General features: G+C 38.4%; 1 protein-coding gene across 18 annotated transcripts in view; it reads right to left on the bottom strand.

Annotated features, from left to right (window-relative positions):
• DMD (dystrophin) overlaps positions 1–26,748 on the bottom strand; it is a 1,274,903-nt gene that overhangs the window by 711,484 nt on the left and 536,671 nt on the right. For all 18 annotated transcript variants that reach the window (XM_064151948.1, XM_064151957.1, XM_064151959.1 and 15 more), the window contains 9 exons: positions 24,897–25,077; positions 15,789–15,934; positions 14,069–14,281; positions 9,167–9,280; positions 7,361–7,516; positions 5,698–5,868; positions 4,391–4,573; positions 2,441–2,575; positions 1,053–1,202 (listed from right to left, as the gene is read on the bottom strand). In XM_064151948.1, the coding sequence (XP_064008018.1) occupies positions 1,053–1,202; positions 2,441–2,575; positions 4,391–4,573; positions 5,698–5,868; positions 7,361–7,516; positions 9,167–9,280; positions 14,069–14,281; positions 15,789–15,934; positions 24,897–25,077 (1,449 nt within the window). The remainder of the gene's footprint in view (positions 1–1,052; positions 1,203–2,440; positions 2,576–4,390; positions 4,574–5,697; positions 5,869–7,360; positions 7,517–9,166; positions 9,281–14,068; positions 14,282–15,788; positions 15,935–24,896; positions 25,078–26,748) is intronic.

Genomic DNA, 26,748 nt, shown 5'->3' with positions numbered 1-26,748 from the left:
GGAGGATAAATTATCATCTCCAGATATTGCTAGATTTGAATCTCTCTGCTAAACATGTTTCTCCACCAAAGGGTCTTTGTGAACTCTTCCATCGATACAAAGAGCCTAACGTATTGTTGAGTAAAAATTACACAAAGTTGACCTTATATTTAATTGTGAAAAGAGTTTGCTTCCCACTAAGGGCTTTGTCAGAGAAAACATCACTAAATATGCAACTGAAGATTAAATCTGCTGGATGGTCACTTAAATTCTAGAATTTTAGGGTTACCTCTTGTACTAATTTTGGCTAGGATGAAGTTAATTATTTTCTGTGCAGTGGTGAGGTTTCAGCTAATGATCCAAACAGCGTTGATAACGCCAGGATCTTTTAGTTATTGCTGAGCGGTGCCCCTACAGTGCCAATGCCTTCTCTTTCTCACACTGCCTCTCTCAGGGAGTAGGCTAGGAGTGGGCAAGCATTTGTAAAGGGACAGAGTCAGGAGAGCTTATGTGAACAGACAACAGAGATACACTGTATGCTCAGCAAGAGGGCTTGAGAGGAGGAGCATTTCCAAATTTGCCATTGCTTGAGGACTATCTGGGAATTAGTCTCCTGGTGGTGAGTGATTACGATTGTATCATCTGGCTTTCTCCTTTTTATTCCCTTTGACTTATTATGTTGTTATTATAGAATCATAGAATCAATCAGGTTGGAAGAGACCTCCAAGATCATCCAGTCCAACTTAGCACCCAGCCCTAGCCAATCATCTAGACCATGGCACTAAGTGCCACAGCCAAGCTTTTCTTGAACACCCCCAGGGACGGTGCCTCCACCACCTCCCTGGGCAGCCCATTCCAATGGCAAATTTCAACCTCTGAGTTCTTTCACTCTTGCCTTTCTTGTCCTCTTCATCACACCAGGAGATGTGGGGAGTGAGCAAGCAGTTATGTACTAAGTCACTGGAGTTAGTCCATCACACCTATGGAAACCATCCACTTCTGAAAGGAGTATTTTTTAATAGTGCTGGGTTGTCAGTTGTTTAATGGGAGGACAGGATAATTATTAAACATACCTCCTGCTGAAGTTCTTCCCATCGAGTATTGAACTTCTCAAGTTTCTCATTGATCAATTCATCCAAGATTCCACCATCAGTTAAAGTCTGAGCCAGTTCACGAATCTGATTGCGATTATCCTCTGGATGTCTCATTAAACGTTCCAAAGACTGAAATAGAGCCAAAAGGTGGTTTATTTTCCTTCCTACAAATTAGATTCTACAAAGCAATTACAATTTTGTCTTAAAAATGTAAAAAAAAAACAAAAAAACCCCTCATTTCATACACAATAAAAGTAGGCAGGAAAGATTAAAATACCTGTGGCCCATATCTTGACAACAAATGCTCTGTGCTACTTCATACTGAAAACAAAGATTTTTCTCAAAGCAGTACATTGAGTGCTTGATTTTAATACATGGACTATGTCCAGTGAGTTCAATGGGAGTGTTTGTGTATTTTAAAAGTCTGAATCACAGATTCACAGACTATTAGGGGTTGGAAGAGACCTGCAGAGATCATCTAGTCCAACTGCCAGAGCAGGATCACCTGAAGTAGGTCATACAGGAATGCATCCAGGTGAGTTCTGAATGTCTTTAGAGAGAAACCACAACCTCTCTGGGCTGCCTCTTCCAGTTTTCTGTCACCCTCACAGTGAAACAGCTTTTCTTTATGTTCACATGGACCCTCTTGTGCTCCAGCTTGCACCCACTGATCCTTGTCCTATCATTGGACAGCAGAAAAATGTCTCTTGTAAGGTTTTTTTCAGCTCTTCAGCAGGAATCAGAGGCACCCCAGACAGCTTTGATTTCTGAACTCAGGCAGGACCAGTTAAGAGAAGTGCCTCCTCACCAGAGTGAATTGGAGGATACAGATCCTGCCATCTTTAGCATCATCTTGGGAAGCAGGAGACAGGGCTTTTGGAGCTGACAAAGCAGTCATTATCTGCTTCATTATCTGGATGAAGTTCAATAGCAAAACTGCATTATCAGTGAAATGTTTTGCATTTTGATCTGCTAAGAGTGTCAATTTCTATAAATTTCAAACATCTAATGAATTAAAATTAAGCAACAATAACAGAATTGAAGTGCCAGGATGAAAGATTGCTCTGAAGACTTCAACATTTTTTAGCTGGCTTAAGGGGCCATGCTTTTATTTTAGATGATTTTGCATTTTATTGTCACCACCAACCTGTCTGTGATCTTGGGCATAACACATTTAATGACTGTTTCACTTAGGTGGTTTCAAATTCAGAACCTGACATGTTGAATTAAGTGAGAACATAGGATTTTACAACTACTCTGCACCTTGCTCATGTGTAGTGTTGTTTCATAGTTTGTTTTTTGAAACTCTAAAGTGGTTTACAAGTTATCAATACATGTGATTTGGTGTTACTTCACTCAGCACTTACATCTAGAGACTCAGAAATCTCTTCTGCACCTCCCTGGATATTTTCAGTTGCCTTCAGCTTCAGCTCAATCTCATTCAACCACTTATTCTCTGCATCCAAATACGACAATAACTCACGCCAACATGCCCATACCTCCTGATGGAGAGAAAAAAACAACATATAAAACAAGCAAAAAAAAAAGGGTTTTGAGATAATACATGGAGATTGAACACTAGATTTCACTTATTAAAACACTAAAAGCATTGGATTCTTCATCCCCAGCAACATGATTCATGTCCTATAGTTATAGTGCCATACAGTTGCCTTTTGTTCCTCATTATTGGTGTGTTCCAAACAAACATAATACATAACATATATGTATGTACATATATATGTATATATATATAGGTATATATATGCACATATATATGTATATACATAGACACATATATATGTACATAATAAATAGAACACAGCCACAGCAGATCACACATAATAATAACCACTTCTGAAAAACACAACTTGAATCTCCTTTCAGTCTCCTTCATTGTGAATTATCCACACCATACACTCCTTTCTGTAAAATTTTCTCCTCATGTTAAATAGACAAATTATCAGAATGATTATGAACTTGTTAGAGGTTTGTGTCTGTTACAAGATGTAGTTAGGTTGCTTCTATATTCTGTGTGTTAATTACTTAAAGCACAACTTCATAGAATATCTGAAAACACAGCTTTCAAGAATACTGGTGGAATTTTCTCAAGAAATTAATTCTAAACCACATTTTGTGTAATTTATAGATCATTTAACTGCTAGAGTATTGAACATAATGTTGGGAGGAAAAAAAAACAATAAAAACTCTTATTCTCCTGAAATTAAACTATTGTCTAATATTTTATTTTTACTGTGACTGAAGATGCTTAAACAAATAAAAGTGGCATTTTATACACAAGCAAAACATTTAATCTCTCCATAAATCTTGGTTTTATTGCTCCTTTATGTTAGATGTTAAAATAAATTTATTGAGATGCTTTAGAATGTTTGTAGATCAATTCTCTCTGAGTGCAATTCAAAGGAGATATAGATTATGATCTTTTACTACACATCTAATTTTCCACAGAGGAATTAAGAGGAGATACATTTTACCCAGGCATATAACTGTCCTGCATGAAGTTAGCTATTGTGGATTAGTTAACAACTATATAAAAAAAAAAAATCATGTCTAATGAGAGGGGATTTAATGAATGTTTTTAAATATCTGAAGGCTGAGTGTCAGGAGTGGGGGGACAGGATCTGCTCACTTGCTTCTTGAGATAAGACAAGGAGCAATGGATGTAAGCTGCAGCATAGGAGGTTTCGCCTCAACTCAAGGGGGAAGTTCTTTACTGTAAGGGTCACAGAGCACTGGAACAGGCTCCCCAAAGAGGTTGTGGAGTTTTCTTCTCTGGAGACTTTTAAGGCCTGTCTGGATGCATTCCTCTGTGACCTGAACTCGATTGTATGGTTCTGCTCTGGCAGGGGAGTTGGACTCGGTGACCTCTTTGGTACCTTCCAACCCCTAACATGCTATGATCCTGTGTAATTCACAGACTCAGCTTGTCAGCAGATTAATTGATGAGATACCACCTGCCAGTTTCAGGACCACTTAACCAAAATCCTTAGCCATGCAAGAAAGAAGTCTAGAGGAGGTGGTGAAGACACTGTCACAGGGTTGCTGTAGAGGCCACATTCTTGGCTCAGTATTGAGAGGGATAAAAACCCTGCACAGCCACTGCTGTCTCCCACCTAAGCCCCGACTCTCTTTTAATATGATTCCTCAGTATATATAATTCTCAGAAAGATTTAGGTATCTTACTCTTACCATATGGTATTTCCTATATGCCTCATAATATGAGGACAGCCTTGAGCATGATAATACATCTTACTTTTGCAGTTAGTGTTACAAATATAATGTCCAACAAGATGCCCAACCTCCAAAGTTTTGCACTTCCCGTTCAGTCTGCTGCAGAGTCGCTGGTAGCTGGTAATTAGAACATCAAGTTCCTTCTTCAAAGCCTCGTGTGCTGCAGGTGGAGCCTTAGCTATAAAATTATTCACGGAATCTGTGATAAGCTTCACTTTTACTTCTTTCTGCATGGCTTCTTCTTTTGCTCTCTGGGAGAAAAAAAAATACAAAATAAATTGTAGTTCTGGTTTTAAAAGAAAATTTATGTTGAGTAATTCTGTTAGAAATCTCTCTGACAGACTTCTGTCAGAGGGAAAAAAAAGATAAACAACCCTACAACCCCCCCTCAAGAGTAATTTAATTCCAAGACTTTCTGACACAGTCTTGAGTATGTCCAAAACCACTGTTGTTTTCATTTTTTTTTTTTTGCTACTACACTGTACTCAGTATAACCTAACATGCCCCAGTTATTCTGTTTTCTGGAAGACTCAGAAAAGTAAAACATTTCAGTTTCCAAGAAATGCTCCAAATACCTTTTCCATAACAACTCATGAGCCACAAATGATGAAAAAAAAACCCAAAACCCTGTGAATTGAATGATCATAAGTAGTAAGACTTGAAATCAAGAAAAGGAAAATATTTCTAATCTTGCTCTTATGTCACTGTCATTAACCTGCATTTAAAGGGAGTGTATTTTTTTTCCCTCAAGTGTATATTTCACACATTTATGAGAACATTAACATTGGTTTTATTCTTTCATTTTCATTGGGTTTATTCTTTCATCTTCACAGAAAATTCAGCACCTTCACCACCAGGGAGTGTTAACCTAACATGAAGTGAGACCAAAGTGAAAAAGGAGAATCCTCATAAACAGAATCTGTGGTGTTAGACCCTATGGCAAATCGCTCTCTCTGTGAAGAACTTCCTCCTAACATCCAGCCTATACCTCTCCCAGCACAACTTCAGACTGCGTCCCCTTGTTCTGTTGCTTGTTGCCTGGCAGAAGAGACTGACCCAGAGAGAAGGCATAAGACTGATTTCACCATAATAGTTAACTGCTGCTAACACATGACTCATAGGAATTATCCCTTAAGTAAAAGAATGTTGAAACTGTATCAAAATCAAGTATCCAATACAGCAAAGAGAACAAAACCCACAACTCTGTATTGTGAAAGATTAAATATCTTCCAATGTATTTCAAATAGACTTTAAAATTCAAGCTAACAGGCAGATCTCCAAAGACAGTTTCCTAGAAGAAAGAGTAGATTTTCTTTACAATGAAAGCTTCAAAAAGAACTTTGAACACAGCTCAAGGAATTAGTTAATCTCTTACCTTGAGTTCTTCAACTGCTTTCTGTAATTCATCAGGTGTTTTATACTCAAAATCTCTCTCCAGATATTCTTCCTCAGCTTGTGTTATCCATTCATGCATCTCTGATAAATCCTTTCTGAGACTCACAGTCTTATCCAAACCACCTTTTAATGCTGCCTTCTTAGCATAGGCCTTTAAGAAAGAAAAGATTACATAGTACTTGAAGCAAGGCTACTGTCCAAACTTGACCATATTTTAGCCTGAAATGAAGCAAGGTAAATCCTGTACTAATAGCATTGCTGTAATTAGGCAGATGTTAACAAGTCATTAGATAGATATTAATAACAGATAATTGGAAATGTATTACATGTATATCCATCCTGAAAATTGCCTCTCCCTCAGCCGCAGCACCAGAAGAGAAGCAGTCTCCCATCACTGGGAAAGAGTATTTGAATGCCACTTTCTAGCTCTCACAGGCATATCAAATTCATGCACATCAACTCAAGCTGACTTTTCCAAATCCTTTCAAGAAATCCCTACAGGTCAAACTTACTTACATAGTTACTACTTAGGCATTTAATACCTGTGACTGAGGAAGCTGTGTTAGAAACGCCCACCAAGAGGCAATAATTTGTGCTGTGTATTGAATGAAACTACTGCAGTAAGATTTTCAGGGAAGTCAGAAGAAAATGGTGACAAACATCTGAAAACAGAAGGCATTCTTTGAAATTTCTATGAAACAAGTGCAAAGATAACTAATTTATTAATACTAAAGCAGCAAGCAAGCACTCCACATTAGCTGAAGGGGAAAGACTACACGACTGGATCGATAAAACACACATTTCAAGGATCAACTTCTTTGATAACTGCATCCATCAGAAAAATATCCAGAGCCTATTTGTCACATGTAAAGTGAAGAATTATAATTTTAGGAAACATTTGACCATCTTTAAATGTAATAGTTTGACTGTCAGCCAAAAATAGCTTTAAAAGCCAACAGAAGGAGCAAGTGGAAAACAAAAGGTAAAAGTAATAAACATCAAAGACATTTTCTTCCAACTGTCATAAAGAATGGGACTCCAAATGCCATCAATTGGGTAATAGTAACTTTTACCTCCCTTTATCTATTACATTATTTATTAAGAATGTCTTAAAATGAAAGAAGTGTCCCTTCCTTTAATGCCCCCTTCTCTCAAATTCTCAGTATGACCATTAGAGATTAGAATTTACACACATGCACATAGTCTTAGTTCTGAGTTATTGAATTCTGGACTCTGGAGAGCTTCAGTGTGTTACTTCACCCTGAGTAACGGCATGTGAGAACAATGACACCAAAGAAAACATACTACTAAATAGAGAAGTTGGGGCTTTTTTGGATAATGCCTCTGTAACACTTTCAGAAAACTGGTTTTTAGGAGTCATGAATTACCTTGCTGTTAAGTTCTAAGACATTAGTATGTAACTTTGTTATAAAAATAAGAAGACATTGTATTAGAATATAAAGAAATACACTTCACATATATTGGTACATGCTGAATAAAATTCCTAAAAGAGAAGTTTAATTAATGTGAAGCAAGTATGACTAAATTTAGCTTCTTCACTACTGCACAGGAGGACAAATTCTACCAATATGAAAGCAGATTATTAATTTGAAATGAAACAGTCACAGTGGGAGATTTGATACCTGCTGGCAGATGTGTTCCCATTGAGCATTGAGGTCCTTTAGTTCTCTCTCAATTCTGGAAGCAAATTCAGGCTCTGCTTCGCTTTTCATTTTCTTCCCAGTGTCATTAACACTGTTCAAACTGGGCTGGATTGTCTGGATATCATTTACTAAAGCCTAAAAAAACAGCTGACTGTTAGACAAGCAGCATTTCCACAAGCTTTCAGCTATGCCATCCCTATGAAAACGTGTGCACATGAGATTCTGACATGTCTTTGGTACAGATCTCTGGTGAAATGAGCACAGTTAACAGACTTAACTATGAAAATAAATAAAACAGATATGAACAGCTATAATGTGGTAAGCTGTGCTAGATCAGATCAACTTCATTTGCAAGAGGTATATTATGTAAGCTTCAAATGTTATTTACCTACTCTTTCTACATATATAGACATATAGAATGTTACACTAATAAATGTATTGCATATATGAACATATAGAATGTTACACTAATAAATCTGTTACATATATGTACATATAAAATATTACACTAATAAATCTATTTCAATCTTTCATAAATCTATTTCAATCAAGATCTTCAGATCATTTATTCTTGCTTGTGCAAGAGCTTCCCATTGTAATGCTGGAAAATTATTTGTGAAGCCATCTTTTTAACTACAGCAGCATTACCCATGGGTTGGTAATTCACTTGCTAACTCACTTAAAATGATCTCAATGGTAATATTCTCTGGTTATGTCTAGTTATTAGAATGTTGTGGCTGGAAATTACTTAAGCCCTGATGTAGTTCTAAATGGCCACTTTCAATGTTACTCCTTAAGTCCTCCATCAGAGCTGCAGATGTTACTTGGGCTTCCTACACAGTAAAAAAAAGCTGGAGGTGTGACTACATAAAAAGTGGTGAAGATTTTGGTGGGTTTATTATATACTTGACAGTAATGGATAATATTTGTGCTAATTATTCATAATGTCAGATGATAGATTCTAAAGGAGCTACATAGGATTTACTACTCTGTAGAGGTAACGTTTGCCATATGTAATTTATAATAATTGAGAGGTAAGACAGAAAGCCTGAGGAGCTCATAGTTCTGTAAGATCAATATGTATGTTTCATAATATTTACACATCCTGCCAGAACATTTAGAGAACTTGTAAATTCCACTGAACATATAGACAGGGACTATCATGGATTACAAGATTCACTGCACTTACACACTCTGTTGGGACAGGCAGAAGAATTTGTAAACCCTGTGATGAAAGTATCAATACTTCACGATGCTTTAAAACTCTGCTGGGACAAAATCCTGGAACTTGTATGTTTAGTGCAAAAAAATTAGGGATATAACTCACAATACCTGCAAGGTCTTTCGGTACAGTCAGAAAAAAACTTGTAAATCATGTGTGAATAAGATAAAAAAAAAAAAAAAGGTCCTCTGGCACAGATTTTACAGCTTACAAGGAATAAACATGCAATGTTTGTAAATAAAAAGTCATCGTGAGGCTAAGTCATTACTTGCTGCAAATACCCTCTTCAATGTTTTCCTCCTTCTACTCATATGTAGCAATACAATCTATGATTCCTTTCCATATTAAAGTCTTCAATTTTGTTTATTTTGTTAACTTTTAATTATTTTTTTTTTTAAACAGAATTTTCCTTCAAACCCAGGAAATGCAGGAGGTTCAAATACACTGCAGAAGACAACCCCCTTAAAAGAAGAATTTATATTTAGGAACAGCAATCATTTTTGTAACTTCTGAGCAATCTAGGCTCATAGAGAAGAACTGCCAAGCAAGCAGACAATACTCACTGTACACTGCTCAAGTTGCTTCTCCAGTGCTTCTGAATCACCAAGGGCAGGCCACTCTTCCTTCAGAAAAACATCCACTTCAGCCATCCACTTCTTCAGTGTTTTAATGTCATTCTGTTTATTAAAAAGACATTTTATTGCATGGCACAGAACCTGACTGGCAGCAGTGCAATTGATCCTGGCGCTATGACTAAAACTCATCACAATCTAATTTCAAGATTGTTGAACTGTCTGAAAAAATACAAACACAGCAAACAAGGGAAACTAATTTTATCTAGCTCCTTAGGCTGCACTCTGACCGTTTCTGTCCAAGTTGGATGTGTCTACAAGCAGGCAATTTTCTGGCTCTCAAGTTTATGCCTTCCAGACATCAGCTGTGTTTAGATCCTGCATACGTGCTCATCGGTTCCTTGTGTGGTTCAGACTGCTCATACTTGGCAGCTAATTCAGGCTCACCTATCAAATCCTGCTGTGCTTCAATACAAATTTCAGGCTCCTTTTGGAAGCTGGAGACTCTAGTGCCTATTTCTCTAGCAAAACACAATACTGCTGCCCAGAGAGGTTGTGGAGTCTCCTTCTCTGGAGACTTTCAAAACATGCCTGGATGTGTTCCTGTGCAAACTATCCTAGGGGATCCTGCCCAGGCAGGCAAGATGGACTCGATCTCTGGAGGTCCCTTCCAACCTCTAAAGTTCACAGGATCACAGGATGTCAGGGGTTGGAAGGGACACAGATCATCAAGTCCAATCCACCTGCTAGAGCAGGACCAAAATCTAGCTCAGGTCACAGAGGAACAAATCCAGATGGGCCTTGAAAGTCTCCAGAGAAGGAGACTCCACAACCTCTCTGGACAGCCTGTTCCAGTGCTCTGTGATCCTTACAGTGAAGAAGTTCCCCCTTGAGTTGAGGTGGAAGCTCCTGTGCTGCAGCTCACATCCATTGCTCTTTGTCCTATCACAGGGAGCAGTGAGCAGAGCCTGGCCCCCTCTCCTGACCCCCAGCCCTCAGATATTTATAAACATTTATTAAATCCTCTCACAGTCTTTTCTTCTCCAGACCAAAAAGCCTCAGGCCTCAGCCTCTCCTCATAAGCCATGCCCTCCAGGCCCCTAATCATCCTCACAGTCTTCCGCTGGACTTTCTCCAGCAGATCCCTGTCCCTTCTAAACTGGAGCCCAAAACTGAACGCAGTACTCGAGGTGGGGTCACAGAATCAACCAGGTTGGAAAAGATCTCTAGGATCATCGAGTCCAACCTATCACCTAACCTTTCTAATTAACTAAACCATGGTACTAAGTGCCTCATCCAGTTTCCTTTTAAACACCTCCAGGGATGGTGACTCCACCATCTCCCCAGGCAGGCCTTTCCAATGCCAATCACTCTTTCTGTGAAGAACTTCTCCCTAACATCCAGCCTGAACCTGCCCTGGTGCAGTTTGAGACTGTGTCCTCTTGTTCTATCACTGGGTTCCTGGCAGAAGAGACCAAGCCCCGACTGGCTACAACCTCCCTTCAGGTAGTTGTAAAGAGCAATGAGGTCTCCCCTGAGCCTCCTCTTCTCCAGGCTGAACAAGCCCAGCTCTCAGGGTCTCACTAGGACAGGGTTTAGGAGGAAGAAAACCTTCCCTGATCTGCTGGACACACTCTTCCTAATCAACCCCAGAATCCCATTGGCCTTCTTGGCCACAAGGGCACAGTGCTGTGCCATGGATAACTTGTTATCCACCAGGCCTTCCAGGTCCCTCTCCACAGGGCTGCTCTCTAGCAGATCACCTCCAGTTCTGTGATTCTGTGAAAATTCTCTTACCACTCAAAAAGAAAAAAAAAATCTATACATTTTCTAACTGAAATAGTAACTGAAACATTCACTTCAGAAACAAAAATCATATAATGACTCAATGACTCATTTCACAGACTGACTCTCAGTTACTGCTTCTAGCACTGGAATATTTGGAACCATTAAGTTGCCTTCCATAGTCTTTAATTAACTCTTGTAATTAATATAAAAAAGCTTAACCTCTAATGTTTGAAAAGAAGAAATGCCACCAGCCCCGGGAAGTATTTCATAGCTAATCTAATACCTTGAAAGGTGTAACATCATTTATGGGTCCTCTAAAATACCACCTTAGGTAAACAATTAGATGAAAACATTGAAAATTATCAATGGCAAAAATCTGAAAGGCAAATTAGACAGCACCTTTTCATCAAGCTGTTTTCATCACTGGTGAAAGACATATTGATATTATATGCTGAATGCAAAGTTGAATTATAGCACAAAAGATGGACGCTTCATTAGCATAGAGAGTGTGCCCTAAAACGTGCTCAAAAATGCCTTAGCAGCTGCTGTGAGATAAATAACTAAAAGGAGCATTTCCCTAATGTACCTGATATATTTAATAACAACAGGCTACCATGGACAATGAACTGAATTACTAAAAACTAATCATATAGAAATTATCAGCAGTTCAGAAGGGTAAGTAAACCAGTGAAGTGCTACCGTGCATTTCATTTTTAGACAGCAAAAATAGTTCAGAATCATATTTCATGATGAAACATTAATACCTTTATAAGAACACTTTAATCCATTAATGTTGCAAATATAGGTCTGATGTGATTTACTTAAAAGAGAGGTATGTCTCCAGATAGCAAAGAGGTTCAAATGTATGACTTGCATTTTGAGTCAGATTCTAAATGTACTTTATTTATCGGCAGTGATTTCATTGTGTCCCATGCTGATGCAATCCATAAATTGCAACAGCCAGAACTAGTTTCTGGAAGAGAAGGCATTCAAGGATCTGAAAAGACAATGACTTTTACATTAACTGTACTATAGTGACTTCAGCAATAAATATGAAGCCCAAGGCTTGTATGCAACAAAGAGCTCACACTGTAATGCTTTAAAACTACATCTAAGAGCACGATCATGATGCTCAGGACTTTCTTCTTTTAAGAGTAGTGACAGAATCTCTAAGCTGCTATGCAGAAAATTCAGATGGAAAAAAAACACAAAAAAGGTTTTCATTTTGCATTGCTTTGTTCTGTGCAGTTACTAGTATTTCTTATTTATATTTGATTTATGTGGCAAGCTTTCAGTAGCAGGGGTAGCCTCTGTGAGGAGAAGCCATGTGCTGCTTTGTGCTGTGCACAGCCAATTTTAGCTGCTCCAGTGGACCAACCACAGGACACAGTGGATCCCATGGTCAGCTGGCGATGCCTCTGCTATAATACAGTTAATAGAGGGCAAAAATATCAGACAGGCAGATCAGGAGAGAAAAAAAAAGATAAATAGTCCTGCAGACACCAAGGTGAGTGAAGGAGGGAAAAGGTGAGGTATTCCAACTGGAGATGCAGAGATTCTACTGCAGCTTGTGGTGAGGACCATGGTGACAGAGCTTATCTCCCTGTAGTTCATGAGATATTCAGCCTATGGCTAGTGAAGAACCCCAGACTCAAGCAGTACGATGTGCCTTAAAGGAAGCTGAAGTTCTTGGATTGTCTCACACAGGCACAAAATTTTCCTGAAGGATTACAGCCTACGGTGGGGAATCTATGACAGAGCTGGGGAAAGGAGCGAGAAGGAAGGAGCAACAGAGAGCAGCTGAGACATTGGGCTGCTGGCCAAGGGTTACCACTATGCCATTAGACTTGATTTCATGGCCAGCTTCAATCATCAGATACATAGCTGTGGAGTTGAAGTTACAGTTTGGGCAAATGCCACATTTCAGCAGCTACATTATAAACAGTACTGATAAATGTTTCCCCCTTTATGGTCCATTTTGCTTACCTAAAAACTGACAAAGAGTAACAAATTAATTAGTACTTCTTAAGCTTTTCTTTTCTCCACAAAAGCAGGAGTATATTGATTCTTTGACAGAAAATCTATTTCTGCTCAAGCAAATTTATTGAACTAAGCTGAAACTAACAATTACAGTTCTCATGCTATTGCAATTCACAACGCAGAGCTCATCGTGTATCATGTTTTACTACCAGCAAAACAAAGCCAAAGATAGAAATATTTGATGTAAACAGAAGAAATATATATAGAGAAAGAGAGAACACTGAGAAGAAACACACTGTAAGAACACATTTATGAGTATGGCTAAAAGACCTCAACCTTCAGAGGTATAACACAATATATAAGAACTGTAATTGTTAGTTTCAGCTCAATTCAATAAAGTTGCTTGAGCAGAAATTGTATGTATTATGATGTCAATATGTAATGATGTTTTTGTATCACAACTTTGAGGAGAGGAAAACATTTTAAAACTAAAAAAGTTCTTTCTCCATTGGTTCTCCATTGACTGGTTGATCAAAATTCTCCAGAAACCTACCTAGTAATAGACCAGGAATACATTAAAAATGGATTTTAAATGGATGTTAACTCTTATCTATGTCATAAGCATCCTCTGAAATGGTGATACATGTAATTTATGAATAAGTAGATGATCCTCACAGTGACAAAGACAGTGTAAGGTTCCAGTGCTGGCACTCCAAGCACCTGAAATTCACACAGTGGTTTACATCATAGACACTTTTGCTTTCTGACAACGGCCACCAAGATACTACCATATTAAAAATTACTTTAATTGTGTAAATGAATCCATTAAAGTCAATATGGTCTCACTAATCCAGCTGCATGAGGAAATAAGCAGAGGAATATTAGTAGCAATTTGATTGAAATAAAAATTAAGTTTTGCTATTGAAACAACATAGGCAGAAACAGCCACACAAATCAGAACTCACAGTAAAATCTTAGATCTACCAAAATCAAGTGAACATTTTATGTACTGCTTTTATATTTCACTTAGGAGTTACTTCCTTGACATGTATAAATGCATCCTGTGCTAGTTGCAAGAGTCAAAAGCTACCACATAGAAACTGAGGCTGAAAAAGTTTGGCTAACCTGGAATCGCTGGAGTTTAGACATAAACTCCTCAAGTTTCTGGCAGTGTTCCACCACCTGTGCAGATGACTTCTTCCAGCGGCCAAGCATCACCTCAATCTCTGATCTATATCTTTGGCTGACTTCTGCAGGGGCTTTCTTAGACATGTCTTCTACAGTTGTGCTGAGATAGTTCAATCCTTTTTGCTGCTCTTGCAGAGAACTTTGTAAAGCCTGTGGATAAGAAGCAAATAGTACCTGATTCATGTCAGGCAATTCTCTTTGTTTCACAAGCACAGATGAGACTGCTGAAGGATTGCAAACTGAACATGTAACTCACCTTTGCTGTAATATACATTGACACATTCAACTGAGCAGTTTGGAACTGCTTTTCTTACATAAAGTAGAGAAATGAGAGTATAATCAGAAGTGTTTATTTTTGTTAATAGAGCTGATCCACATACACTTCATTAATCTGAGATAGAATTTATATGTACTATAACCCTGATGACTAAACTTTCAAAAGAACCAGACAATATATGATGAGAAAGAATAAAGTTAGATTTTCCTCTGTGATTTAAAGTTTCTGATAACTTCTGAAAGTTTTTTGCAACATTTATCTGAAATTTGCTGCATCTAAATGTTCTGCTTTTTCTTTCTGTACATGTATTACCAGTTGCCTCAAACAACATGCTCATTAGCCATCTGATAGTTGAACTATATCAAGCCCATGTACCCACGGGCAAAACTTGTTCCACATCTGTAGATCTGACAAAGCCCACTGCATTTTTGTGTTCTGCAAATCACAATCATTTCTATGTCAGCACCAGTGTGCTGGTTTGAGGCTAACTGGAATGTTTTACTGGGAGAAATTAGATCTTCAGCTGTGAGAAGAAAGAAAAAAACAACCCAACAATATCCTATACCACCCATTCCTCTGCTGAGAAACACCACTAGCCGAAATGGAGATAAAACTTCTCACACACTCCTCAGCTCTCACTTCTGGCTGCTATCTTCTTTCTGGCAGTCTGTGTGGCTGTCTCTGCCTGAACTCCAATCTGACCTAACCCTTTGCTCCCTCCAACCTCCCTGTTGTCTTTTTGACATCTCACTTCAGATCTCCAGATTTATCACATGAGATATACATGGGTTATTTCTGGAGGGAGGGAAGAAGGAAGGGAGAAAGGTGTTTGGGTCAGGAGCCCTCCTGGAGACTGATTTCTGGGAGAGGTATTGTGTTTCTCCATCACTTTTAACTTGTATATAACTGTGTATATTTGTGTATATATATGCTTGTAAATTGTGCTAAGCTGTAAATATGGCTTCATTCCTTAACTTCCAGATGGCTGAGTCTAGTCTGGGTGATTTCTCCTAAGGTGGGGGGGCGGGTAACAGCCAAACCATCACAACTAGAAAATGAAATTACCTAAATCTATTCTTAGCTACAGAAGTTATTGTCAAATGAATATTTCACGTATCGTGGAGACAATGGAGGCTTTTTTTTTTTCCTTAGCATGTTCAATGTCTTATGAAATTAGTTTCAATGGTGAAGAACACTTTCAATCTTTTACCTTTAAGATCAATATAAGTAAGTGCCTACTGCCTTTTGAGGCCCTCACTTAAACCTCAAGAGGGTATAATTCACTCATCATCCATAAGTTTCAACAGACTCATGTCAACTAAAGGTTATTTTCCTCTAAACCTTTCATGAGACAGTTGTTCCCACAGTCTGACCACTCACCTTGAGCTCCCTGAGTCTCTTCTCCATGATTTCATAGTCAGCAACTGCAACCTGAGGTGTGGAGAGTTTAGTTTCTGCCTGCTGGATCCACACGAGTACAGAGCTCATTGTCTCTTTGTAGTGTGCAGGAGGCAAACTGTCCAAAGCTATGTTCAACAGTAAAGAAAAAGGAAAGATAAAATAATGTTGTGCTTCATTATTTGGTTTAACAGAAGCTGTTTGATAAAGGACTGAGGCTTACTGAAGGCTGTTTTGCATCAGATTGCAACAGGCCCAGTATGTGAAAGAAGCATGCAAATCTCCATCATCAGTGTCAGTATCAGACTTCACCAAAAATTGCAGAAGCAGAAAATGCTTAAATAATGTTGACATTCATTCTAATATTTATACCTCTGCCATTTTATCAGTTACATGTCATTTGACTCTCCTTGTATAGGTTACATGACAACTTATATTGCCAAGACACCTGACTGAAATATATTTAGAGATAGACAAATGATTGTACTTAACCCTAAATCTAATTTCAAAAATGTATGAAGAAATAGCATTACCTTTTATGGCCCATATTTGTGTGTTTAATGTTTCTGTTCAAGTTAAATGTTCTATTTAAGACACGTGTTAAAAGCTTAGAGAATTAATCTTCTGCATTAAAGCTGAATTTTATTGAACTGTGCTTACCGTGCCAACATTACAGCTGCTGTAAATAGACAACATCTGGCACACACATGAGCAACTCATTAGCGCAGATACTCCCTCTACCCTCAACAACAGTTGCTTCTAAACTTACTGAGAGAAGCACAGACAAATAGCATGACTGGTATTTGTACTGCATAATAATGAAGCATATGTAAGCCAAAACAAATGGTACACCTATTTGTGTCTCTAAGTGTAGTCTCAGAAACAGCTGGAGTGACAAATGATAGAGTTGTCCAAAGACCAATTTTTAAAAGCAATGCAGCTGAACAAGGGGACACAGTCTCAAGTTGTGCTGGGGTAGGTATAGGCTGGATGTTAGGAGGAAGTTCTTCCCAGAGAGAGTGATTTCCCATTGGAATGGGCTGCCCAGGGAGGTGGTGGAGGCACCGTCCCTGGAGGTGTTCAAGCAAAGCCTGGATGAGGCACTTAGTGCCATGGTCTAGTTGACTGGATAGGTTGGACTGGATGATCTTGGAGGTCTCTTCCAACCTGGTTGATTCTATGAGTCTATGAAGTTCTTAAGTGCAAGCTTGCTTGCTGGCATTTTCATACAGAATTGCTTAGCATTATGTACTTAAACTTCACTTTTGAGGCAACAATAAGAATGCTGCTTGGAAAAAAAAAGTGTTTTCCATTAAACATCATAACATACTAAAATCACAGCAATTTAAGCTCTCTCCTGTGAAGCATGGGACACTGCATGGCATATTTTCCTCATCAGTCAGACTAGTCAGATTTACCGCACACATCTGGAGACACACAAGAGAGAGGACTCAGTACCAGGAAAGATGAAAATTTCTTCCCTTATGACACTTTTTCTTTACACAGGAAACACATTCTTGGAAATACAGAAAACAAACATTTTTTCATCTCATCAAATAGCACTTAAAATCTTTTTGTGTCCTTACTGGGATTTCTATTGTCTTTAACTCAGTTAATTTAAACAATTCCCACTTTAGAATGGAACATGAATTTAAAGATGTCTCTCCAAATGAATGGAGGTATAATTTCAATAGCTCAGGTACGTTAATGTAAAGTATACAACTCTTAATGCCTGATTTTATTTAGAAATATGAAATGGAGTTCAGTATTCTGATGTAATGTTCTCCTTCAAATGAAGAGCCAATTCAAGACTAAGGCATGACTCCAAACAGCTACATAAAAGAATAGCTACTTTCAGTAGTAAAGCAACATAGAAGAGCTAAAACACAAGAATTGCTGTTAAAGTCCATCAGACTCCTTGAAACTCTCATTCTAAAAGTTAACAATAATAATTATTATAAACTCATCCAAACACCACAGTTATTTAGTCTAATTTTAATGAATTATGTTCTCTATGATTTGAAGGATGAAATAAGAGCTCGAGTGGGATCATAGATGTCAATTTAATCAAGCTAGTGGCTTTCCAATTCTGTTATTAAATATTCCATTTTGATATGTAAGTCCAGTGAAACAGTAGTTTTCCTGTTGTGCTTTCCCAGATAACTCATAGTGAAACACTACTTTTCAATGCCTTTTGACTAGCTAGAGTTTAGGGGGCTTGCTGAGCTTGGGGCTTTTTATGTGTGTGTATGTTTGTTGGCTTTTGGTTGGTTTTGGTTTCTCCTTGGTTTGTTTCATTTAGGGTTGGGTTTGTTTTGTTTTTTAAGATAGACAACGTGTGTCAGTATTTTCACCTACAAGGAAACATGTTCACATCTTTTTGGATGACACTTAAGAAGAGTCTGTATTGTTTTTGTGACTCATGATGCCAGTGGTGAGAATTCAGTCAAACTCTGACAATCAGCCCCATGTTACCTACTTTTAGCTAAATAATCTAACACATTTATGGACTTTGGGCAGTATGAATCTCTACAGAGATAGGCTCTACAGCCCATGCCCCTATCATAAGCATATTTTTTTATCCTGGAAATTGTTTTGTAACACTAATGTTAGAGATGATAACCCACATTAGAAAAACTGTGCATTAATATGGATCCTGCTATATTATATCACAAGTTGAATTGATGGTCAAAAAAGATATAGCATGACTGCAACCCAAGCTACAGCTAAACTAGATTGGTAACAGAGCTGTAGCACAAAATATAACAGAGGGAAAATAAATTATGTTACTTAGAAATATCAGAGTGCAGTTCTCCTCTTGTAGCAGGAAAATGTCCTACTTGTAGGCAATGTATTTTCACAGAATCACAGAACTAATGAGGTTGGAAAATGCCTCTAGGATCATCGAGTCCAACTTACCACCTAACCCTTCTAATAGACTAAACCATGACACTAAGTGCCTCATCCAGCCTCCTTTTAAACACCTCCAGGGATGGTGACTGCTCCACCTCCCTGGGCAGCCCATTCCAATGCCAATCACTCTTTCTGTGAGTAATTTCTCCCTAACATCCAGCCTAAACCGGCCCTGGTGCAGTTTGAGACTGTAGGCTGGTGTAGACTTACACTGTAACCCTTGAGAGCTGACAGGAAAAAAAACCCCCAAACATTTACACTTGCATATTTATTTTAAAGTGCTTCTATCTGGAAATGTGATATACAGACAAAGATCTGGTTATGGTATATTTTCAAATGTAGAAATATTGAACAGTCAAAACAGCTTTCTAGATAAGTGAAATACTTTTTTTTTTTAAATCTTGTTTTCCCTTTCAGCTTTTTTTCATAAGATTTTTCCAGTCGAAAATATTTTCTCAAATCAGAAATGAAATGAAAATGCAATTATCTCAAAAATTATCAAATCACACTGGGTAGGCTACAATAGGTATGTCATGAAGTCAGGACAAATCCCACTGTGGATCACATCATTGTGAAAGAAGAAACAACACAATAAATGTATTCTGTGGGATCATTTCAGTGAAGACTTACTCCTTAAAATGAAGTAGATTGAACTGCATGCATTTCCTATTAAAAAGCTCCTCAATAGTAACTGCAGTTCAAAATGATGCTGATTTTCTCTCTGCTTTGTTTTATCTTGCAATAGAAATACTTGAAGCTATTCTGGCAAGTCTTTATACTGATGATTTAATAAAAAACTGTGATTCCTTTCTCCCACACCTCTCACCAGAAACTCTCCAAGTGGAATCATAAGGAATCTTGTATCTAACATGTAATTAAGTTAAATAAATTTCTTCCAGTTCTCTCATTTATTAAGCTAATTTACAAGAGAAGCACTCCAGATGTACAAGTTATAAGGTAACAGCAAATAGGTTTTAAAGATACTTTTCCCCCCATTGCTATTAATTTTCTCTTGCAGCAGAGAAGATGCATAAAGTGATCTTCAGAAACACTTATAAAATTTACAGGGCACTTGCCTAAAACTTTTCTTCTTCAAGTATGCAATGATTGATTATAATACTTACTGTAACAATCTCACTGCCACTTACAAACTATCTCTAAGACACTTAGGGCAAGAAAATAAATTAGTAGATCAAATTGGAGTGAGTCCAGAGGAGGGTCATGAAGATGATCAGAGAGCTGGAGGGTGTCTCCCATGAGTACAGGCTATGAGAGTTGGGGCTCTTCAGCCTGGATAAGAGAAAGCTTTGAGGAGACCTTGTAGTAGCCTTCCAGTATCTGAAGGGGAAGGCTGGGGAGGGACTATTTACAAGGCCTTGTATTGACAAGATGAGGAGTAATGGGGTTAAACTGGCAGAGGGAAGATTTAAAGTAAACATTAGGAAGAACTTTTCAGTGAGGGTGGTGAAACACTGGAACAAACTGCCTAGGGAAGTTGTGGTTGCTCCCTCCCTGGAGGTGCTCAAGGCCAGCTTAGATGAGACCTTGAGTGACCTGTTCTAGTAGGAGGTGTCCCTGGGTATGTCAAGGGGTTGGAACCAGATGACCTTTGAGGTCCCTTCCAACCTAAACCACAGAATGATTCTAGAATCATTGTATGATTTTATGATTCTACATCAGTTTTGAGAGAAAAAGTAAAAACAAACAAAAGAGAAATTGTCAGGGGTTTAGAACAAGATGATCTCTGAGGTCCCTTCCAACCTAAATCATTCTATGATTCTATAAAATTTTAAGCAAAAGCTGAGAAACAGCAGATAAAAACTGCAAATGGTCACCTTACTCTTATGGTGACTGCTGTCTGATGCCTTACAAGATTATGCTGAAGTTCATGAAGTCTCTGTGGCTTTAAGATACTCTGCTGGTGGATTAGGGAGAAAAGAGATGCACATGTGAAATAACTGGCTAAACATGAAGTCTACAGAATCTCATCAAGCTACAAAAGGGCAAAATGTTTCTAAAGTCCTTCCTCAAATAAATACAAGAAACATAATTTGAATGCAGATGAATAATTCATCAGTAATAATAATAACAACAATGATGATGACTTCACCTTTGGGAATTACTGATCATGCAAAAAGAGAAATGGAATTTGAAAGCAAAGCACAGTGCATGAATTTATCTAAATATGTCTGGCTTTTCCTTTGTCACCTCTCCACAGTATTAATTTCACCTGCCACTGAAGAACAGTCTTAGAAGCATAGAATCAACCAGGTTGGTAGAGACCTCCAAGATCATCCAGGCCAACCTAGCACCCAGCCCTATCCAGTCAACTAGAACATGGCACTAAGTGCCTCATCCAGGCTTTTCTTGAACACCTCCAGAGATGGCCATTCCACCACCTCCTGGGCAGCCCATTCCAATGTCAATCACTCTCTTTGCCAACAACTTCCTCCTAACATCCAGCCTGTAATTCCCCCAGCACAACCTGAGACTGTGTCCCCTTGTTCTGTTGCTGGTTGCTGGACCAACCTCCACTTGGCTACAATCTCCCTTCAGGTAGTTCTTCAGTCTTGTCAAATTAAGAACATTTATCTCACTGAATACCACAGCCAGGTAAGAGTTCATCACAGCAAGACTGAAAGTAGAACTCCCTATACAGAGTTTACTCCAGTCATAGAGCAAGCTTAACGCTGGAATGAATCAGCTGTCACCTGGGAGGTAGCTTGTCACTTATCTGACACTGACAGCTCTCCCTGGACTAAGGGGGAATGAGAGGCTGACCAGGCTGCACCCTAGAAATCTCTCTGACACAGCAGTAGTCAATTTCAGAACAAGTAAATATAAAGTTCAACCCCTTGTTCTTCACCAGAGCAATTATAATGCTAGGAATTTCCTTGGGAGATAACATTATTCATATCTGCATTACTGCTGTGATTGCACATTTCACTCTCTTGTCTACATTACTAAGTAGGTCAAAGCACTGTCTGACCTCTTTTTTTCCATACTCCAGTATTCTAGATATTACTCTGTGTTTGTGGAGAGCTGGAATAATGGATACACAATCTTCAAAAGGACCAAGTGCCTATGGATATACTGACATTCTGTAAAGTGTGAAAAATGAGATCATACATCTATTGTTTGAGGTTATGCTTATTTCACAAGCAGCATTGCAAAATAGTCAAAAGAAAAAAAAAATACCCAAAAATCAAGGTTTAGAATTGGCTTTTCTTTTTTTAATGGAAATGTCAATCAAATTATGAAGTAAAACATTTAAGAAAAGCTGAGTTAATTTTTAATAATATTATACTAAGAACTCTACTGTGTAGCAAAGAGAAACAACTAAGTTTTAACTTAGTTGAACAAGTAACAACTCTTGAGTTCTAAACAAAACCAATACAACCCTCAAAAATCCACCAAAATCTAACCAAATAAAACAATATTTGAGGGAGATAATGTCATAAAAGTAGAAAAAAAACTTTCAGAGAGGAAAAATTCCCTCGTAAACAGAACAGAATAGCTAGAGTCATACATCAGAAAAGATAATGGAGCAAATTTTGCAGGTGATACCAAGCTAGGAGCAGGTGTTGATCTGTTGGAGGGTAGGAGAGCCCTGCAGAGGGACCTTAACAGGCTGGAAGGGTGGGCAGAGGCCAATGGGACAAGATTTAACAAAGCCAAGTGCAGGGTTCTGTACTTTGGCCACAACAATCCCAAGGAGCGCTACAGGCTGGGAATGGAGTGGATGGAGAACAGCCAGGCAGAAAGGGACCTGGGGGTACTGGTCTCTTGAGCTGTGCACAGTGCTGAAGATCAGCCCCTGTACTCAGCACTGGTCAGGCCACACCTTGAGTACTCTGTCCAGTTCTGGGCTCCTCAATTCAAGAGAGATGTTGAGATACTGGAACGTGTCCAGGGAAGGGCAACAAAGGTGGTGAAGGGCCTGGAACACAGCCCTGTGAGGAGAGGCTGAGGGAGCTGGGGGTGTGCAGCTTGGAGAAGAGGAGGCTCAGGGGGGACCTCATTGCTGTCTACAACTGCCTGAAGAGTGGTTGTAGCTAGGTGGGGGTTGGTCTCTCCTGCCAGGCAACCAGCAACAGAACAAGGGACACAGTCTCAAGTTGTGTTGGGGGAGTCATGGGCTGGATATTAGAAGGAAGTTCTTCATAGAGAGAGTGATTTTGCCATTGGAATGGGCTGCCCAGAGAGGTGTTCAAGAAAAGCCTGGATGAGGCACTTAGTGCCATGGTCTAGTTGACTGGCTAGGGCTGGGTGCTAGGTTGGACTGGATGATCTTGGAGGTCTCTTCCAACCTGGTTGATTCTATTCTATGAATATAAAAAAAAAATCACAAAACAAACAAACAAAACAAACCCACAAACAACAAAAAAACACCCCAAATTTTTTCAAAATTCATTCCTTCATCTGTTTAACAGGGAAAAAAAAAGCAGTAATTGAAGAAAGCAGGAAAAAACCTCTAAGAGTCAAATTTTCTATGCTTCACATTTGGAGCTTTTTTTTGTTTTCATATTTTTTGGTTCAGAAGACTTCTCTGAAACAGGATTAGACCTAATGCATTATCCCAAGCATGACTGATCATACCTAGAGCAGAACTGTGAAAGGAAGAAACTAGCATTTTGGATATAAGTTTGGATAAAATATCTAAAGATAAGATATGATTGACATAAAAATCTCATTTTAAATATCACTACAGATATGGACTTTATGGGATAAAACAATCTCATCCTGACAGATGAACTGTTTGAGATGAAGCACCTGTGATGCATAGCAGCCATATAAAATAACAACCAGGGCTCCATAAAACTGATTCAGGGACTTTTGTTCTCCAGCAGTTTAGAAGACTCTCTCCAGCCTGTTTGACTCTGCCAACTCAGAACAGATGCTTCTGTGGCTGGTCAGGGCACTGAAGGAGAACACTGCAGCAGTATGGAGAGGGCATGAACAGTTACAGATTCAAAGAACTTTACCAAAGCCCCCACTTTGTGGCACTACAATTGAGGCAGTGAACTCTACTCATCTGTGAAGATGAACCAGCTGGTTAGTTTATGAGGTCTTGCTAGAGTAAAATTAGGTGAGGCAAACCCAGTGATTAAGAAATCATATAGAAGCTAACATTTACCATATTCTCCTGCTGGTATAATTGATTTCAACATACTAAACAGTGTGGCATTAACCATCTTTAAACCATATCTATTTTATATTTAGATTTCAGAATCATGAATAAACTTCATCCTCCTTAATAGTAACTTTCTACAGCTTACTCTTTCATCACTTACTACTGCACACTTTCATTCTGTTTCTCCAGTTCTCCTGTGCATCATCTCTTCTTTAGTTTGCATTGGTTCAATAGTGAGTGTTACTGAAAAAAACAGCCAAACCTCTCCATAAAAGAATTTAGAAGAAATGCTAGAAAGATCCACTAGAAGGAGCTAGCACTATGTCTAACTTCAGAACACCACAATCGATGTATCAACAGTTTAAGGGGCAAATAATTCCTTGATGTTCAAAACAAAACAAGCACCACCCCCCCAACTTTCATTTTTCAGATCCTTTCACTTCATAATCAAACACAGAAAATGTACACTTGTCAGTGACATGCTACATAACTTTAACAAAGAACAACTTTCTATTTCAGTACAGTGTTTTCTCCCTTCTGAAAAATGAATTTTCTTATATATATTGTAAATCCTGTTACACCTAGCAGCCACATAGTCTGAAAAACAGCTCTCTCTGATGAACTTTATGGAGTTGCATTTCTATTTTACAAAAATCTAGAGCAGATTCACTCCTGGAACTAAACTCTTTACTGACAGAGGAAGACATCTCTGTCTTATAACCCAAATAAACAAAGACAGTTTATGCTGCCAAAAAAAAAAAAATCACTGAATCTGTCCATAAACATGCTAACGAGAAGAGATTTTATGGTAGAACTATGCAGAATGTAACCTTTGCTTAATTGTGTACCTTCTGTTGCCTTCCTATTAATAATAAATAGTTAGTGCACCAATAATTTATGAAATATTAATTAAGTTGGAAAAAAATATGTAAATTTTACTATCAGTTTAAGACAACAAAAGCAAGTAAGTAGTAGGAAAGCAAAATTACATCTATTTTTTCCATGCTAGTCAGGCAAATTGACTTTTGGCTGTGGAGACTTACTGGTCTGTAACTGCTTTTCTCTGGCACGCATGTCAGTAAGTATTTGTTTGAAGTGGCTGGTAAAAGCAGCAAGGTCAGCATCCAGAAACACTGGCCCTTGTTCTTTCTCTTTAAGTGCTTGACTTTGAGCCTTTAGCCGTTCAATCTGAGGCTGGAGGGTGGACATTCGGATGATTTCATCCTGCGTGTTTGAATGAAAACCATCAGGATAAAGCCATTCAACAAATGAAACCAAATAGTGTCAGTTTCAATGCACGTTACACAACTGTTTTCTTCTAGCTCCATTAGTTACATTTAGAATGAATTCAACATTTTTAATTTTTAACCAATCTCAAAAATTATGAAGCATAAAAGGAGAAGTGAAGATGCACATTCCCTAGCTGCCCCACAGTAACACTTTTCAAGTTGCAGGTAGGGTAGGGAAGGATGGGATAGGGCAGAGTTAGGGTAGAATGCTGGAGGTGTTCAAGAAGAGCCTGGATGAGGCACGTAGTGCCATGGCCTAGTTGACTGGATAGGGCTGAGTGTTGGATTGGCCTGGATGATCTTGGAGGTCTCTTCCAAGCTGGTTGATTCTATGATTCTATGACAGAGCTATTGCAGTTGGACAAGACAGAACGTTCATCTAGTCCAACTGCCTGATCACTTTGAGGCTGATCAATTTAAAATAGGTTGTTAAGGCTGTAGTCCAAATGTCTCTTAAAACCTGACAGGTTTAGGAAGCCTGTCCTGATATTCAACCACACTCTCAATAAAGAAAATATTCGTAATTTCCAATCTAAACCACCCATGGCACAGCTTTGAGGTATTCCCATGCATCCTGGCACTGGATCCCAGGGAGAACCTCCCTCTCCACTTCCCCTGCTCAAGAAGCTGTAAAAAGCATTGAAGTTGTGCTGTTGTATCTTCAGTAAACTTTGTGTACACTGCAACGTTTGCAACTACTAAGTAAAAAGAAATGAGAAAAGTAAGCCAAATGTACAGCACATAATGTAACTACTCTAAGAGAAGCTTTCTGCAAGGAACAGAGAACTCCTCTAAGCACAATGACAACTTGAAAATGCCTGAAAATAGAATAATATCAGAGACCTAACTTTGGGGTTCAAACATTGTTTTCAGTTTGAGAGCTTCTAGAGCCACATCTTTCACAGAGTTACCTTTTTTTAAACAAGTATCTCATGCAATTTACAATTCATGACTACTTCTCAGTGCACTCCTGTCAAATGTTACCAGCTTGTAAGTAATCCTCACTCACAGAGAGAAGCAAATTTCTACGAGAGTGCAACACACAAATGAAAACATTTAGTGAGAATAGTAAGCAAACTGGTGTGGCCATTTTTGTGCAACTACTGCAATTCTTTCATAGGATGGCAGATATTTTTTTTTCCTCTGGCTACACAATTCACCCTCCACCAAAATGCAGAGAATGTAACAAGTTAAGTGGTTTGCACTGGCAGAGTTTTAATCTTGACCATGAAGAAAAATTTCTGTCCCAAATCATTGAGAGAGGGGCATTGAGAGAGTAACAGCTTCTTAACGATGATCCAAAGATAGATTTTTTTTAGAGAAAAAAACAAACAAACAAAACCAAACAAACCAACTGAAAAAATTCAGAAAAGCAAAGCAAGACAAACTAATAAACAACAACAGCCAAAAACCAAGCCAGAAAGAAAGGAAAAAAAAAAGGAAAAAGGGGAAAGGAGGAAAAAGGGAAAACAAATGAAGAAAGAAGAAAGAAAAAGGAGAAGAAAAAGGAGAAGAAAAAGGAGAAGAAAAAGGAGAAGAAAAAGGAGAAGAAAAAGGAGAAGAAAAAGGAGAAGAAAAAGGAGAAGAAAAAGGAGAAGAAAAAGGA

The sequence above is a fragment of the Pogoniulus pusillus genome, chromosome 12 (assembly GCF_015220805.1).
Source record: "Pogoniulus pusillus isolate bPogPus1 chromosome 12, bPogPus1.pri, whole genome shotgun sequence".
Classification (NCBI taxonomy): domain Eukaryota; kingdom Metazoa; phylum Chordata; class Aves; order Piciformes; family Lybiidae; genus Pogoniulus; species Pogoniulus pusillus.
This window is presented reverse-complemented; position numbering and strand designations above follow the sequence as displayed.